The 16,770-nt window shown below is 35.5% G+C and overlaps 1 protein-coding gene across 2 annotated transcripts; it reads right to left on the minus strand.

The window, feature by feature from the left end:
* Nucleotides 1-1,248: 1,248 nt before the first annotated feature.
* On the minus strand, nt 1,249-15,451 carry LOC121758739 (transportin-1-like). Of its 2 annotated transcripts, none has more exons than XM_042154129.1 (29): nt 15,110-15,451; nt 14,197-14,484; nt 13,646-13,735; nt 13,463-13,540; nt 13,283-13,363; nt 12,794-12,844; nt 12,522-12,607; nt 11,690-11,756; nt 11,550-11,606; nt 11,408-11,437; nt 11,269-11,328; nt 10,117-10,230; nt 8,979-9,092; nt 7,534-7,632; nt 7,037-7,159; nt 6,839-6,913; nt 6,608-6,679; nt 6,116-6,226; nt 5,887-5,970; nt 5,369-5,476; nt 4,787-4,888; nt 4,630-4,692; nt 4,468-4,542; nt 3,862-3,933; nt 3,048-3,172; nt 2,644-2,695; nt 2,483-2,551; nt 2,342-2,401; nt 1,249-1,889 (listed from the first exon to the last, which is right to left on the minus strand). In XM_042154129.1, exons 1-29 carry the CDS (start codon nt 15,305-15,307, stop codon nt 1,803-1,805), a joined length of 2,691 nt encoding a protein of 896 aa, XP_042010063.1. In that variant the 5' UTR covers nt 15,308-15,451; the 3' UTR covers nt 1,249-1,802. The 2 variants fall into 2 exon arrangements, with proteins under 2 accessions (XP_042010063.1, XP_042010062.1); XM_042154128.1 differs by having other exon boundaries at nt 4,468-4,545.
* Between the last annotated feature and the right edge of the window lie 1,319 nt (nt 15,452-16,770).

The following is a 16,770-nucleotide window of genomic DNA, read 5'->3' on the forward strand; positions in this document are numbered from 1 at the left end:
ATGCCTCTACTACATAGGGACGGAGGGAGTATTTTTTTTAATTTGTATTTATGTTTGAAGAAAATTACAAATAAAAATATAATACTATAAACTAAATTATAATTAATCATATTAGTACTATAGGCATGAAATTAAAATTATTTATTTAATTTTATTTTACCATTACTCAAAATAAAAAATACTTATATAAATTAGTCTTACAATGATGAATAGATAATGATAAAAAGATGAAATATATTATTATATATATGTGTATTAATAGTTTATATTGTAATTTGAAAAGTTTTTAAAATTTAAAATTTTATTCTATTTATAAGAGCTAGACACATTATATAGTTTAATTTCTATATTCTACTACTCATATTCATGGGACACACCATGTCATCATGCCACGTGGTGTGTCTAGACAACTGAATATTTTCTTGAAAACTGGATTCCACCTCATTAGAGAAATTTTTTTCTTAAAATAGAAAGTTTCTATTTATAGAGAATGAACCAAAAATAAAAAAGTTTCAATTTTTAGGAGACGTCAAGAAGTATTCTTTAACTTTTATTTCGTTTAATTCAGCTATTATTGAGTGATAGATGTGATGCTATTGCACTTTTATTTAATTAAAAATATGAATTGAAGAAACTTGACTGTATTCAAATATAAACAAATAATGAAATACTCCATCTGTCCCTAAAAAATTGAAAATTTATTAATGACACGGATTTTAATGTGCAATTAATAAAGGAAGAGAAATATGAGAAAAAGTAAGAAAGAGAGGAAAAAGATAGTGATATGAATGTTAATGGATTGTGAGGTTCATATTATAATGTGTAGGATTATTATTTGTTGAAAACTTTTCGTATTTAGACCTTGTTTAAATTTGGGGGAGGCCAAAATGGTCAAACTAGTCTATATTTTTGAAACGGAGGAAGTATATAATTTTCAGGAATAGGAGTATTTATTAAGTATAATTTAAACAATATAATTAGTGAATGAAGATAAATGTACGTCAGTCATATATGTATATTTAAATATGACTATTTTTGTGGTTTTGCCGCCTCGGAACGGGCGGTTCCTACTCTGTTCCGGTTCCATCTTTTTCAAGCTATAACTGGCCCACGTCCTTAAAATTCACGGTTCCGGTTCACCTTTTTTTCTCGAGGTTCCAGTTTTGAACCGTAACCGATGATTCCAATTTCACAGTTAACTGCGGTTTGGGCATCAAAAACCACTGATTCAATAAAAGATCCTTGGCGTTACAAAACCAAATAGACATTCAAAAAATGGGTAACGCCCAAAATGATAGTACAACATTAAAAATTTAAAGCATACACATAATTCCCTATCAAATCATCACTCAAAAGACTATTGTACATTTTATTTTTTCTGTGAGTTCTCATCATCTATACGGGAAACCTGCCTATATACAAATTACAGAATCAACATATCCTAACAAAATTTGTGTACTGGATTTCTGAATTTCACTACTCCACGACCCAATATGTCTACAAAAGAATCTGAATCAAAATTCAGACCTACCACTTCTTCTATATCCCGCCCTGCAAACGTGTACAGAAATCCAAAGAAGCACAAACCAATTTCCCAATGAAAATGGTGATACTGTACGAAAGCAGTCCTTAAGAGCAGTGTGATAAACGTCAAGGTCCAACAAGAAATCATCGCCTTAATAGATCCCCAGCAGAAAATGCATCCAATAATTGGAACATATTTGAGTCAATGACAAGAAGAGAAGACCAGAAGACAATGACTTGGCGAGAAGGCATACAAGGAATACCCTCCGCCACGAGGATCATTGCAGTTGATATTTGCACAGCTTATCCTTAACAGGTGGCTCCAAAACGGACATGCATTGTTCCCATGCTCCATCCTTGAGCATCTGGCAACATTTCAAGTAATCAGTGATTCATTGATCATTCACACTTTCTAAGTTAGGATTTAGCACCGAAGAATTATCAAGCACATCTTCTATCCAGCCATGGATACTGTCCAAATTCTCCTGACTAGCAGTATAATTGACTAAAGAGCACAAATTCAATTTCTAGATTGTTTTACGAAATTGATGCATGATATTCACATCATTTTTTCCAACCAGTTGCGTTGAGGGTCATGCAATAATATCTCCATATTATGACAAGACAAGTCCTCAGTCTTCAGTTTGGATCTAACCCTTATAATTTTGTCAGTGATACAACACTTGTAATGTTTTTAATTTTAAAACATATTTACATATCAATATCTTCTGATCAATACATCATGGCAATTAGTCAACAAAAAGAAAGAAAAATACCTTAGGATAGGAATTGAAAATATTAATACAATGTTACTTACTTGTTTATACCCATGCAACACCTGGCAGACTTCATTGTGTAGGTCCTCACTCCTTATTTCCTGGGAACATAGCATATCATAAAATAAGAAAAAAGACCTGTTGCATATTCCACACAAAGAAATTAGTGATGCTTCACTTACATGCCAACTTGCAATTGCCTTGCACATAGAGAGAAGAGAATTTAAGGCCCCGGATGGATTTGCTCTAACCTGAAACCCATTGATATCATGTTGTCAAATCATGCTATAAAGGAAGTCACTATCTGAATACCAAGGGCAACATGAGAGCATAAACCTCTTACCATTGCACATAAACCTCTGAAAGCATCTTCCTTCTCTATGTCATCTCGTATCCTAATATTATTCCAGGGAAAAGATTTTTAACTAACATCGAAATGGAGAAAACTGGCGACAGATCTAAATATTCAACAATTTTTTTCCTGCTTAGTTCAGGAGACAGACGAGAATTTCAATTTAAAACTGTGTGCCATAAAAAGGTGTGCCAAGCATGAAAGGAGATGTATTCTCTGCACTTTTCCAGTGATTGATGTTCTAACTCATTTTGAAATACGCAATTGGCCTTTATGCAACCTTCTCTTGTAATGCAATAGATGCAATAAACTGAAGCCTTAGCTACTCTTAATACATAGAATCGCCTAACAAGTCTCACTTTTTTATGAAAATTGAAATGCTAAAGAGAACTTACATGGACAAAGCAATACACCATGACTGCATGAAATGCTCCATGTGTGGTGAGACAAGTTCTGGGCAAACCCATGCAAGCCTTCCAAGTGTAATGGCTGCATTCTCAATGAGTGATTTATTGAGGCCCTGAAATATCAGCATAAGCAGCATGAGAAAAGAAATTAGACAAGTTTAACCATAACATTATCACTGATTCCAATTTGCAGGGCACTAAAAACTGTATACGCTGGCCAACCAACTTGAGGATACTTCAGAGTCTCTTATGTGTGGATCACAAAAGTCAAAAGGAAATATTATTATATGACAAATTGGAAGTACAGAGACAAACATAGTTTTGATATCATAATCATGAAAGGTGTGTATTTCCTACTACTGTGGCAGTTGTGCGCCACATTCTTCCTTGATAAACTACTTTGTAAACAATATTGAACAATATTAAGCATCTAGTATTAGTCTTCTAAATCATTCAATGGATTCCAAGCCACATGCCACATATAAAGCAAGCCCAGACTAAGTATCGGTCTTCTAAATCATTCGTAATGCAGACACAGAAATTAGATCTTGTTCCCAAGTTAGAGCAACAATGAAAGAACACATGGCAGATTAGGTGAGAAGTTGATTTAGTAGGTATGATGGAAAATTGCTCATAATTGAAGAGGAAGCAAGAACTACCTGAGAGGATGAATTTTAATATAAATCACAATCTCAATTCCTTTCAAGCAATAGAATGTAAAGCCACCCACACACTAAAGGCAGAGTAAAATTTAAAACACACATATTAGAAGTCCAACAAAAGAAAGAATCCAGGTGGTTACCTCAGGATGTTGAAGTACTAGGACCAAAGCTGATACCAAAGTCAGAACTACGGGAGATATCTCTTTGCGAACCTGATGTTTAAAGTTTCAACCAACAAATGTCAAACCTCATTTAACATACGAGGAGAGAATTATTTCTGCTATTAAGATAATAGACTCCCCGTTTGATATTCAGGGTGAATTGTTAAGAACAGGTTTGCACGCAAAGACAATGAGTAATAAAAACTAGAGGAACACTGAAGAACAACAAATGCATAGCAGGGAAAGTTAAATCAGAAGGTTAATGACCTATTTGAACGCAGAGTAAGTTCAAATAATTTATACATGCAGATGCATGCTAGCGGAAGTACTTCCTATTGAACAGCAAAGTGTTGCACTGGAAGGCTTCATGGATCAACTTGCTGTCAATAGTTATCAGCAATCATTAGCATTATTGTGATGGCATTTCACAATTACTTCTTTTATCTGACAGCATAAGCATATGACATCCAGGAATGTTCATGAACAAATTAAGAGATTCTGCATTATACATACAGATTATTCACATTTGTCAATTCTTACAATTCACAGATTGTAAGGCTTGACACCAGGCAAGAAGGATAATACCTTTATTGCTAGTTCACCAATTGCCCAGCATGCATTGTTGGCTACAGATACCGTTTCCTTCAGCTTTGGGAGGTTCTGCTGAGATTGAAAGGTAACAGAACCATTAGAAAGGAAGATCTAATACAACACAAGCCAATGGATCAGATAAATGATTCTACTTACCAATTGCTTAGCAGAAACATCAAGGAACTCAGCTAATCTTGGATGTAAATGAACAGGACAGACCTAATCACATCATCAAAGAAAACCCTGTTGAAAGGATGCCCCAGCTAGGGTAACTAGTTGGACCAAAGCAAAAAATGAATCTTTCTAAACTTACTCTAGCAAGGTCCCCCAGCAGCGCAAAAGCACTTTGTCTGACATCATAGGCATCATCCACACAGCATTGCAGCAGCAAATCTCGTAAATTACTTTGTGAAACCTTAGTCACAAAAACAGAGTAAAAATGATAATAGGAAATTTTGAGACCCAAAAAAATAAAATATACAAGAACACAGATGGAATGAACTCATAAACATAATTTTAGGCTATTTCCAAGTTTCATCCATAACTTGTTACTTAGCAAGTAAGAGTCAAGTTTGCCAGCAGTATCACAGAGTTCAACAAAGAACTACTCAATGTAGTTACTGTTCAGTAAAATGCTTATGCAATAAGAACTCAATGGGAAGAATATAACACTGAATCACTAACATCACATAGTATCATTAATACCATAGGTTCTCTCCCATTTTAACATTCAAAGTACCTCCAACTATATAAGGAACCAACATGACCATATATAGTAGTCCAGTGCAAGCCCCCCCCCCCCCAAAGAAGATTTCTCCAAGAATAAATTTGCAAAACAAGATGAGTACATGGTGCTGCATCACAACATTAGACATTATCGAGGAAAAAGAATTACCAAACTCTCAATGCCAGGACCAAGACCCTCAGTAAGTCCCGAGAGAAGATCCAAACAGCAAACTACGAACTCTTTATCATATGGTGTGCCAGCTGAAACAGGATTGGCCTGAATGGAGACATGCAATTCTTAGTGTATTTCATAGCAAGAAGAAAAATGAGAAAAAAATCCAATAACCTCAAAGTATCAAGAGATTATGGGAATATTAATTAAATGTAAAAAAGTCAAGTTGATCCAGGGTATCCATTCTATCAAACTGAAATGCATCAGGCACATTCTAACTATTATATTTGAACATTTTTAAAGTGAAAGAACCAAATAGTTTAATCCCTTAGGCTCTACAGATGATTTATTTAAGTTCGGATCTCGTGCATAAAAAAAATAAAGCAGAAAGAAGTAACAAATCCAACCAAACCACAACAACAGAATCAGGCTAAAATTCAAGTAAATGCTAACTTACTAAGTAACAAGATACTTGAGATAATAACTCAGTAAACAACTAGAATACTAATTCAAACCTTGGCCAGTTGTTGAGCCTGGATGATGCTTATGCACCTCTGATACACTGGTTGAGCAAACTGTGAAAATTCAGTACCCAGTGCCTGAAAGAGACCATGCTACTCAGTTTCTCTTCCACTATCTTGTCTCAGATATATTCACAACATTCAACTCATATAGTTTAGCCCTATTTGCACAGCAACAAGTGAAAATATTCAAACATATTATTGCAAAGAGATTACAATTTACCTGTGCTATTGATGTAAAGCATTCAAGGAGTGGGAAAAGATCTTTGTCAGAGTCTGAAAGCTGCTGCCACTTTGTAACCAGTGGGGGCATCAAGATTTCAAGGTATTTAGGCTGCAATAAATAAACAATTTTTGTCCTTATATTGCTGAACATGGGGGAAGACTAGACTAGACATGTTGAATACTCCCTCCGTCCCATAATAGATGTCACACTTGGGTGATGGCACGAGATTTTAGGAGATGTTTTGTGTGAGAGAGGACTTTTTCCAAAAAAGGAAATGTGACATCTTTCATGGGACAAACTAAAAAGGAAAGTGTTCTACTTTGAGACAGAGGGAGTATATAGAAAACCAATACCGTTGAACAAAACATACTATAGTAAATTACCAAAAATATGTTTAGAACAAATTAGTCTCCCAAAATGGTGATGACCAAAGACATTCAGACAGAAATAATAACACAATTGAAGTGCGCAATTATGAACAGTGTAGACCTGATTCAGTTCGCCACCAACAGCATCTGCTAATGTCCCCAGAGCATCATATACAATTCTGAGATTCCTTCTCTGTAGACAAAGAGGCTTGTGAAAAAAGACAAGAAGAAATAGAAAAGGGAGCAAAATGCGCAGTGGGAAAGTTACACATGTTTTGATTAATAAGAATTTTTGAAGCTTCTAACCGCATAACAGTGATAAAGAGCATTCAGAAGAGGAACACAAACGTACCTGATATTTCCCAAAGGCCCACATTAAGTGTTGCAGAATGATGTCCAATCGTGGTACCAACTCTTCTGCAGCTTCCTGCAAATACAAAAGAAAAAACATTAAATGAAGAAAGAAATAACAGTATATGAATCAATAAGACCAATAATATGAATCCATTTACTAAAAGCTTCTTGAAAGACAAAGGTAGGAAGAAGAGACCTCTTCAAGTGTTGCAAATGCCGAACAAGCAGCTTCTTGAACCCTCTTATTATCATCCACTAATCTTCGTAGTAAACCCGTCAAAACTTTGTCAAACTGATCATGACCTTCTCGATGAGCTCCCTACAACAATGAAAGGAAGGAGGGGGTGAATGTAAACTCAATAATCTCATCATGGACACCAAGTGAGCATAGGACCAATAAAGATGAAACAAAAATCAAGAAAACAGGTTTAAAAACAATAGACCACTGATAATCTGGAGCCAATCGACTGTAATTCTGTAACAGAAGGCTGAAGATATGATAATTGCATGGGTGTGTGATTAGATGAGCAAAGTGGAAAGCCTCAAGTGGCAATATCTTTCCCCAATTAAAACAGAAATACCCAAAAGACTGTCCATTCCGGGAAATGAGAGAGATTTCCCCAATATGAAAGCACACCAACTCAAAGATTCTTCTTAACTGCAGGTGGAAGGCAAGGAATTACATTAAATTACCTCAACAATATATTTGCTGAATCGTGATAGTGTCCAACAAGAGATGCTCCTTATCAGAGGATACTTGTCATCTAAGAGAGGAACAAGAAATGCAATAATCTGCAAAAGAATATGACACACATGAATCCAAGAAAATCAGATGACGAAAAGCTACAAAAGTATAATAATCTAGATTGAACTTCTGAATAGAACAAACTGATGAACCAAAAACACATTAAAGGAATCCGCTCCAAGTACCAATACAACCAACCAGGATGATAATACACATTAAAGACCGATTAGACAAGAGCTTTTATCACATGAGGAAATAGACAGATAGCCAGCTTGCATTGAAATTGGCATGACGGGGACGAGGAGGGTATAATTGAAATTACAAGGCAGATTAAAAAAGTAAACTTTCAAATATAGAAGAAGTAAAACACTGGCCACATAGCAATTTAGAACCCTTTCAGTGTAAGATTGGAACTAGAACACCATTTGAGATTAATTTGATTCTATTACTAACTAAATGTAAGATCATACTAACCAAACAATCCTGGATTCCTGATAAAATGAAACTATACTCTTAAGAATCAAAGGGGCGTGACTTCCATTCAAAACAGTACTTTTGTTATGCCTCACATCCCAAAATGAAACTAAACACTTCCATTCAAAACAGTACTCTTAAGAATCAAAGGGGCGTGACTTCCATTCAAAGGGGTGTTGGATATTTAAACTCCGTGTGGGAATGGTAATAACGTACATATGAGACCTGTGAACCGGAATGCTGAACCAATCCAGTTTTCTTCTAAGATCGTGATGCAGATTGCAAATTATTTCTACTAAACATAAATCGTACTCTTATTTCTTCCCTCACAGTTCTAGCAACCTATTACCACCAGTGGTGTTAGGAGCATGGGGGACACTGGGCGATGAGGTAAATATCCGGGCCTGGGGCGATGGGGTATGGCCCCACGAATGGGGGTGCACTAACACCTGAATTTTGTTTATATCTATGCTTTTACATACGGGGTCAATTAATATTATTTAAAAAAAATTAAAAGATTAAATACGTTTAGATCTCTTTTCACCAATGGATGAATTGGAAAGTCACGCATGCAATTATATAGAATTTTAAGAAACATAATGCAAATAAAACAAAATATAAAGGAAAGCAACTTGCCCAGGCTTTAAGTGCTATCCAGCATATGCTGGCAGGGTAGTATTAACATGAAAGGGGGAATATATATGCTTTCAGATACTAAAAGGGGCTCCAACAAATACAGCTTTAAGTAAGCCAACAAACAACAAATAACTCTTGGTAGACAAAGCATTGAAGCATGACGAATACAGCAACAGTAACAAAGAGCATGTTAAACCCAGGATAAGGAGAACAGAAATTACAGAGCATATTGATAACCCAACAAGTCATAATGCACATATAGAAGTGTGTCACTAAAAATTACCTGAGACAAATGTGGATACAGGCCGTTAATACATCCCTCGCCTATTGCACCAAGGGCTAAAACAGCAGCTTCCCTATCTTTCCAGGCTTCATCACCAGTAGCAGACAACTTTTCCTGCAAAGAAAGCCAACCACGATCTTTATCACCATTAGCTTCCCTGTGTGTCCTGTTAAGTGTTAATTACCGTCTTTTGAACCTTTCATGTCCAGAAACTCGAATACGTAACTGAGATATTTTGGATCTCATGAACTTATTTAGTTTTATTCAATTAATATGTTATATAGTACTCCCTCCGTCCCTCTGTAGCTGAGTCGTATTCCTTTTTGGGTCGTCCCATTGTAGCTGAGTCATTTCCTTTTTTGGCAAAAAGTACTTTACTCTCTCTTACTTTACTCTCTCTTCATCTCTCTACCTTTTTCCTTTTTACTTTATTCTCCTTTTACTTAACTCATTTAAAACTATTTTTCTTAAATCCCGTGCCGAAAAGAAATGTCTCTACTACAGAGGGACGGAGGGAGTAATATCGTACTCTCTGCGTCCCATTAAAAATGAAACGTTTCCTAAAATGGAAACAATATCATCTCTACTTTTTCATCCCTCTTACTTTACTCTCTCTTCAATAACTCACAAAACAAAACTAAATAAAATCTTGTACCGGAACCCAATGTTTCATATTTAAAGGGACAGAGGGAGTATATCAATAAAAACGACTTCAAACTTGAACAGTGACATTTTCCATAATTAACATATCAAGTCAAGCATAAAACGTATCATGTACACCTGACAAGCTGACACTACAATGACCCTACTCTTTGATTAGTCAATTATTTTCCATGATATGTAATATGTATCCAATATTAGTGTCAAACAAGTGTGAAGCTTTACATGCATTTGGACGACCAGCAATCAGGGCAAAGCAACATTCTTGAAAACCTCCAATATATAACCATTATTTAGCAAAGGATTGCGTTTAGTAAACTCCATCGGGATTTGAAATAAATATTTAAAAAAGAAATTAAAAATAAAAAATCTCAATGATATACACCCTGGGAGATTCCAACAATGATGAATCATGAAAGGGAAAGTAACTAAGAAGAAAAAGCAAAACAAGAATGGTTCAATCAACAAAAATCATCACCTGCACAATGGGCATCAAGGTGGGCAAGATCCTATCTCCAAACACATTGGACAGGAAGTCCAGAGCAGCTGCACTGCATTTACGTAAGTTCCATACATTTACGATATCATCATCCTGAAATTACAACAAAGAAAGCACTCACTTAAATATATTAAACAAAAGACTTGAAAGTGGAACAGTTAAAAATATGAAGATATGATGCAGTCTGTATTAGTATTGTTTAGAGCAGAAGGGTGAGCAAACCAACTCCAGTCCTATTGGTACTACATGAGAGCAATCCCAGATTTGAGCCAATTACATGAGCACTCCTAGGGTTATTTCCACATTTATTTTCCATAGTTGTCTTACTACTAGTTAGTAGTTGGATTAGCACGGGTGTGTCAGGCTGTGTTTGAAGGCCAAAGCCCAACATTTGCATTTTTGGTTTCCTTCTTATTTAAGTATAGGGTTGGAGTCGTTTCTGATCATCTTATAGAACTTTGAGACTGCAGATTTGTTGGGAGGCTACACTGTGAAGATGCTTTCTTTTGCTTCAAGTTCATTCAAGCTCAGCACATCATTTTGATTCATTTCTTCTTTTATCTACTTTGTCCTTTGACGTTACCAATTTGGACTGATTTTCCCTTTCACCACATTCATTATCCAAACGCGCAGTATCAAGGATTCGTGGGCAGTGATTGCACCCCACAAGGTAGTTCTGCAAAATCGATCAGTTGACCAGGAACGATCGTCTCGCGCACCTTATCCTCTCTGTTCTACATGACAGGCCTGGACAAGGCCCCAGAGCTGATTCTCCAAGACAATTCATGCATTCACCTTGTTGCGGTTGTGGGAGACCAGCCTCTTCAGTAAGAGTTTCCACTTTTTAATGGTGATGATCTAATATCTATACCCAGTCTGGCCAAAAAGTATTTCTTCGTCCATCAGACTCCTGATGCTCCCAACTCTTCTCATTACTAATACTGCGGCTAGCCGCTAGCCTTGATTGCGATGGATGGCATTTCCATACACCAGGGGTCAATGGGTGCTTTTCTGTCAGGCCAGGTATTGCTAGAGATGTGCCCATCCCGGACTTACTAGGTTAATATGGGTAGTTACCCCATGGTCCATGATCTCTACCACCAAAGAACCAATAAGAAATACCATAATTACCTCATCTTCCACATCCTCCGATCCATGAAAGCGAGATGCGTGAAAACGAGGCTTCAGATCCTGCATTAACTAATTTTTGAGGGACATGTATCATATCAAAATACTGTGACCAAATGAACTGGTAGGATTGCAATATAACCTGCTCTCTATCTGGAAGAGCTCCGTCCTCCTGCAAAAGGACAAGTAGTGAAGAGAAAACAAAGGGCAGTAATTTCAATAAATCAGTGAAATTGAGGGTTGAGACAATAATTACAAAAAAAACAATAAAAATAAAAATGAACCTCGGCCTCAACAATAGATTCATCATCATCCGAATATGCCATGTTTGAAAGCAAAATCTGTAAAAGTAGGGTAACATATTAATGAAAAAAATTGGTAAAGTTATTAGATAGAGAGGAGTGCAATCAAGCAAGAATCATACTGGAAGAAGACGTGGTAAAAACTCTTGCAAGTTTTCAGGAGGCAATTCAGCTTCACAATAGGCAGACCTGTCAAGCAAAAGCTAGCTACTTAACAACAAAGATAGATCTCAACATCCAAGAGTTCAAACCTAAGAGGAGATGAAAGACAGGGGGGAAATAAGGAATATCAAAAATAGCAGATGCATGGGAAACAAATGGAAGAACTCGAGTTCCTGTATTTATATGCATGGGAATATATACTGTTAATGTTATAGCTAAAACCATTAACGTGATTTACTATGTGTTAAACACTACAGATAATGTTGTCATGCAGCAGATATAATGCCGCTAACTTAAGTAAAATATTTAGTCAATCACTCAATGAACTTCAAAATCTTCAAAACCAATTATTAACTAAAACTTTATCCACCAGAGAGAATCCCCACAAGAAAGAAAGAGAGAAAAACAACCACATAGATTGTAAAGGTAGTCCAAAATTTAAATATACAATTCACTTCATCTTGCTTTTTCCCTTTCTAACCCTACATAAATACTGATTTACAATTAAGTAAAAGTAATCCAACAAAACATTAACCATCCATATTTAATGAAAACAAGAGCTTCAAAATATTGGATTTATGATTGAAAGAAGTCTTATACAGCAATCATTAATCGAAGTTGCAGAACTTTTTACTTGTGATACAGGACTGTTAACTGAATAGCCCAATATTTCACGAAAATAAAGTGAAACTTGGTAATATATCAAAATCACAACAAAGTTCATCACTTTAAGGCATATACAGTTTCTTAGTGGTCAGTACTGTATAATATATCTTGAGAGCAACCATTTACCAAAATTCACAGGCCTCTAGAGCCACTTCATCATCTTGGTCTTTGTTGACTACCAACATATACTCGATGACGTTCCTTAAATGTGGCTGCAATATATGTTTGAAATGGTATCAGGAACATCAGCAAAAATATTTAGGGTGAGTAACAGAGTCTGATCAGTAGATTATTAGGTCAAATTAACAAGGTAATAGAAAATAAGAATTGGATGATTGAGGACATTCGAAACTTTAAATACTTATATGCATTGAAATATCTACAAATGAATTACACACCTCCAATGCAGCAGAACGAACTTCAATTAGCTGAACAAATGCAGCACACACCTGTCAAGCAATGAGTGGAAAACTCTAATTATTCAATATATATTACCTAAATATTGGATAGCCTCGAAATAATGTATGACCTACCAACAAACCATATTGGCATATAATAGACAAAAGGTTTTTTACCACAACAAATCCTATGTTCAGTTAATTTGAATAGGCACACAAGAAAAGAAAGACTATACATTTGAACATGAATTGCAAAAGTTTAAACATGCAACAGGCAGGCACTGACAGATCACATCAGCTAAATTAAAACAAATGCATAAACAATTATAAACATTATACAAAACATAAAAGTGACATAACGCCTTGAACAACCTATGTCCGTTCAACTTTTATACATCCTTTGGCACACATCCACAGGTCATTGGTCATTGACTCATTGGCATCAAATCACACCAATTCAGAAATATAAATAATTAAAGAATTTCTTACCAGCTTCCGCACCTCCGGAGTTGGGTCATTAGCAAGAAGAAACAAACCTTGCAAATATTTATCCATAGACACATGTAGAACCTGCAGATTGATCAGAACAAAATTTAAAAACATTTGAAAAAGTAGCTAAACAGACAGATAAGAAACTAATGTTTCCAAGTCCAATTGTGATGCACTTACAGTAGGCATTAGCATAACATACTGATTCACCGAACCCAAGGCAAGTTTTCGCAGTGTAGCATGCGGTGACTGGAATAGCTGTTTATGCACAAGTGACAAAAAAATATGAAACTCGATAATCATAGGTTAAGCTTTGGTAGACATAGGAAAGGAGGGGCAGCAAGAAAAGCATATCGTGCAAACCTGAAGGAATCTAGGAATAAAAGCATTAATGGGCCGTTCAGATAATGCAGAAATATCAGAATCAAGTACTTGGGGAATATCTTCACAAATCTGCATTGAATTGAAAGACATATTAGAGCATTCGTAATTGCAGAACTACATATTATGCCTCAGAATTCTTTTCTGAAAACAAGTTATAGAGTCAAACTAAAAGGAAAGGTGGACATCTTGAATGGGACGGAGGGAGTAAAAAAAATATGAGCAGCTCTTTTTTCTTTCTCCGCAAGAAGTATAATTTGAGAACAGACAAAGGAAACCAGTATGAACAGTATAACTACAACTGAAAAGCTATCAGCAAAGAAAATCCCAACAAAATATCTTGTGTTACTCCTATGCATTGCATCTTATTGGGCTAAGAGATACAGAATGGTACAGTGTGCTTATTCAGATAATCCAACAATGCAGAATGAACTTATGATATAGAAAAATGATTTAAAAAATAAAAGTGAAACAAAGGAAACAATCTAGGATACTGAAATTCATAAATAGCCAGAAAAATCAAGGAATTATACCTTAGACAAAGCATCCATAGCACCTTCCATGTGATTGAAATCATTACTATCTAAACACTTTACAAGCGCATGTAGCAATTCAGGCCACTCAGCAACTCCCCCAATCTGAACAAAAGTACTAATAATGGTCCCAGCTGTAGACCGAATTTGTTTATCAGCTGCTGCCATACAAGGTAACAACTCCGTCTTTATATATTGTTGGTTTGCATGCGGCATGGTTTTCAATGCACTTCTAAGGTTGTTTTTCAGTAGAAGGCCAGCTGCTTGCCTGACCTCAACTGAGATTCCCTGTTATATTACATTTACATATAATTAAATTGACTAAGACAGCACATGTTCAACACAAAAGGCTCATTGGACACCATTTATTAGTATTAGCAACTGGCCAACCAATATCATCGAGCCAAAAGTTCTCACAACCCACTAGTACATAGTTCAAGCGACCACACCTATCCTGGCCAATCCAAATGTGGAGCTCACTTCATAGAAATTTGTTTGATTAAGCACTCGGTATCACCTTGAACACCTTCCATTTTCACAGTATTATCATGTCAGTTGAAATAAAATGACTTGTACTACTACATCTTCCAGTGAAACTTTCTGCTATTTTGTTTGACTTAGTAGCCCAACTTGCTGAAAAGTTATTATGCTCATTCTAAATCCCCACCAGAATTTATCTAAGTAACATAGAGCATTACAACAGGTGAAATCTTAGCATTATCCTACAATAATCTGATAGAATTTCAAAACACGGCCATTTTTACACAATCTGATACAACAATTCCCCCCGAACTTAATCTGTTCCATTTTTAACTGGACCTAACAAGTAACAGCAGTTATTAAGACAATTCAGCCTCCAATCACCACAAAATTATAAGCAAAGTCAATGTTCAGAGTTAAGGCTCATATCAACCTCCGCTCGCGCGAAAATGAAGGAGAGATAATTATTGAAATCGGGGAACTGAGAGTAGTGCTCCAGCTTCTGCCAAATCATCGATTTATCATCGGCGGTGGGAGCCACCTGCTGCTCTAGAAGCCCACAGATCTCCCTCAGTCCATCCTCCTGCGGCACCCACGCCACCGCTTCGCCACCGCCACCACCGGATGCCATCCCTTACTACTTCAACGCAAAATTGAATCCCGTTTACCAAAGAAAAAAGAGATTGAGACGATTTTCGGACAAGAAGTTGAGAGAGAAGAGAAGCAGAACCAACGATGAATTTGAAGGCTCTGTTCCGAGGAAGAAGAAGAAGAAGACAGATATTTTTCAGAGAAAGAATTTGGGTTTTTTTGGGCTTTGAAGAGGCGGGATCGGATGCGGACGGGTGTTGCGTATACTGTGCGGAGAACCAATTAGGGAATTCGTAAATTTGAAAGTGGGCCCGGGAGCAAGTGGGCGGTAAATTGCAGGGAACAAAGAAACCATTCCCAATTGGCTTACTTTTTGCAATGTTTTAAAAAACCGGACCAGCAAGTGAAACGGCGAAACCACTGGTTCACGGTTCAACTGGTTGGATCGGTCCAACTACTGGTCGAACCGTTTTACGGTAGCATATATAATTAAATACTCCCTCCGTCCCATTAAATATGCAACATTTGGGAATCGGCATGGGTTTTTATGTAGTGTTGTTTTGTGAGTTAATGAAGAGAGAGTAAAGTAAGAGAGATGAAAAAGTAGAGATAGAGATGTTTCCATTTTATGAAACGTTTCATTTTTAATGGGACAAACTAAAAATGAAAACGTTTCATTTCTAATGGGACAAAGGGAGTATATATTATATAAATATATCAAATTTATTATATAATAAAATGTAGTTTTGATCCAATTCATATATATTTTTATATAATTTAGTGAAAAATAAAATATTACTATTAAACTTAACGAAGGATAAGTATAATTAAATTTTTAAAAAATATAAATATAAATTATATAAATATATATCTATTATATTAAAACTCATATTTAATTAAATATATACATGACAATATTGAAATTTAGTGTAATAAATTACTATTAAAGTTTATTAAATAACAAATTTAATTAACATATTTTATTTACAATTAATTATATTTAATTAATCAATTTATAAAAATAATAATTAATCATAGAATGAATGAAAATTTATTTATTGATTATAAGAATAATTAAAGTTGTTGTTATGCCACAATAATTGAAGTGGTGGAGTGGTAATGGAGTTGGACTTGCATACATGAGGTATATGGTTCCATAGGAGTGGAGTCATTTTTTGTAACACCCGTACTTTTTAAGTACTAAATTAATATATGTCATGAAAAAAAAATAATAATAATAAATAAATAATAATAATAATAATAAAATTCTTTTTCGGATATTATGCTTCTCGTTAATGTGCTTTGGAATTGAGTGTCGTGTTTATGTGTTTGATGTGAAAAGGGATGTACTTTTTATTAAATTGTGGAACTTTGGGAGACATGTTGAAAGTCTCGTTGAAATAGTGATGACGATTTTGCCTTAGCATAATGGATGAGATGTTTGAGATGGATTTTATGGTGCTTGGGGCGCATAAAATCGAGGAACGGTCGAGGAAATTATAT

Source organism: Salvia splendens, chromosome 12, assembly GCF_004379255.2.
Source record: "Salvia splendens isolate huo1 chromosome 12, SspV2, whole genome shotgun sequence".
NCBI classification, from domain to species: Eukaryota; Viridiplantae; Streptophyta; class Magnoliopsida; order Lamiales; family Lamiaceae; genus Salvia; species Salvia splendens.

Coding starts and splice junctions, on each gene's coding strand:
- LOC121758739 (XM_042154128.1), bottom strand. CDS start 15,307: ATGGCATCCGGTGGTGGCGGTGGCGAAGCGGTGGCGTGGGTGCCGCAG. Junction 10,231..11,268: donor CGGAGGATGTGGAAGATGAG/GTAATTATGGTA, acceptor TTGTAATTTCAG/GATGATGATATCGTAAATGT. Junction 7,633..8,978: donor TGTATCCACATTTGTCTCAG/GTAATTTTTAGT, acceptor ATTCTTTTGCAG/ATTATTGCATTTCTTGTTCC.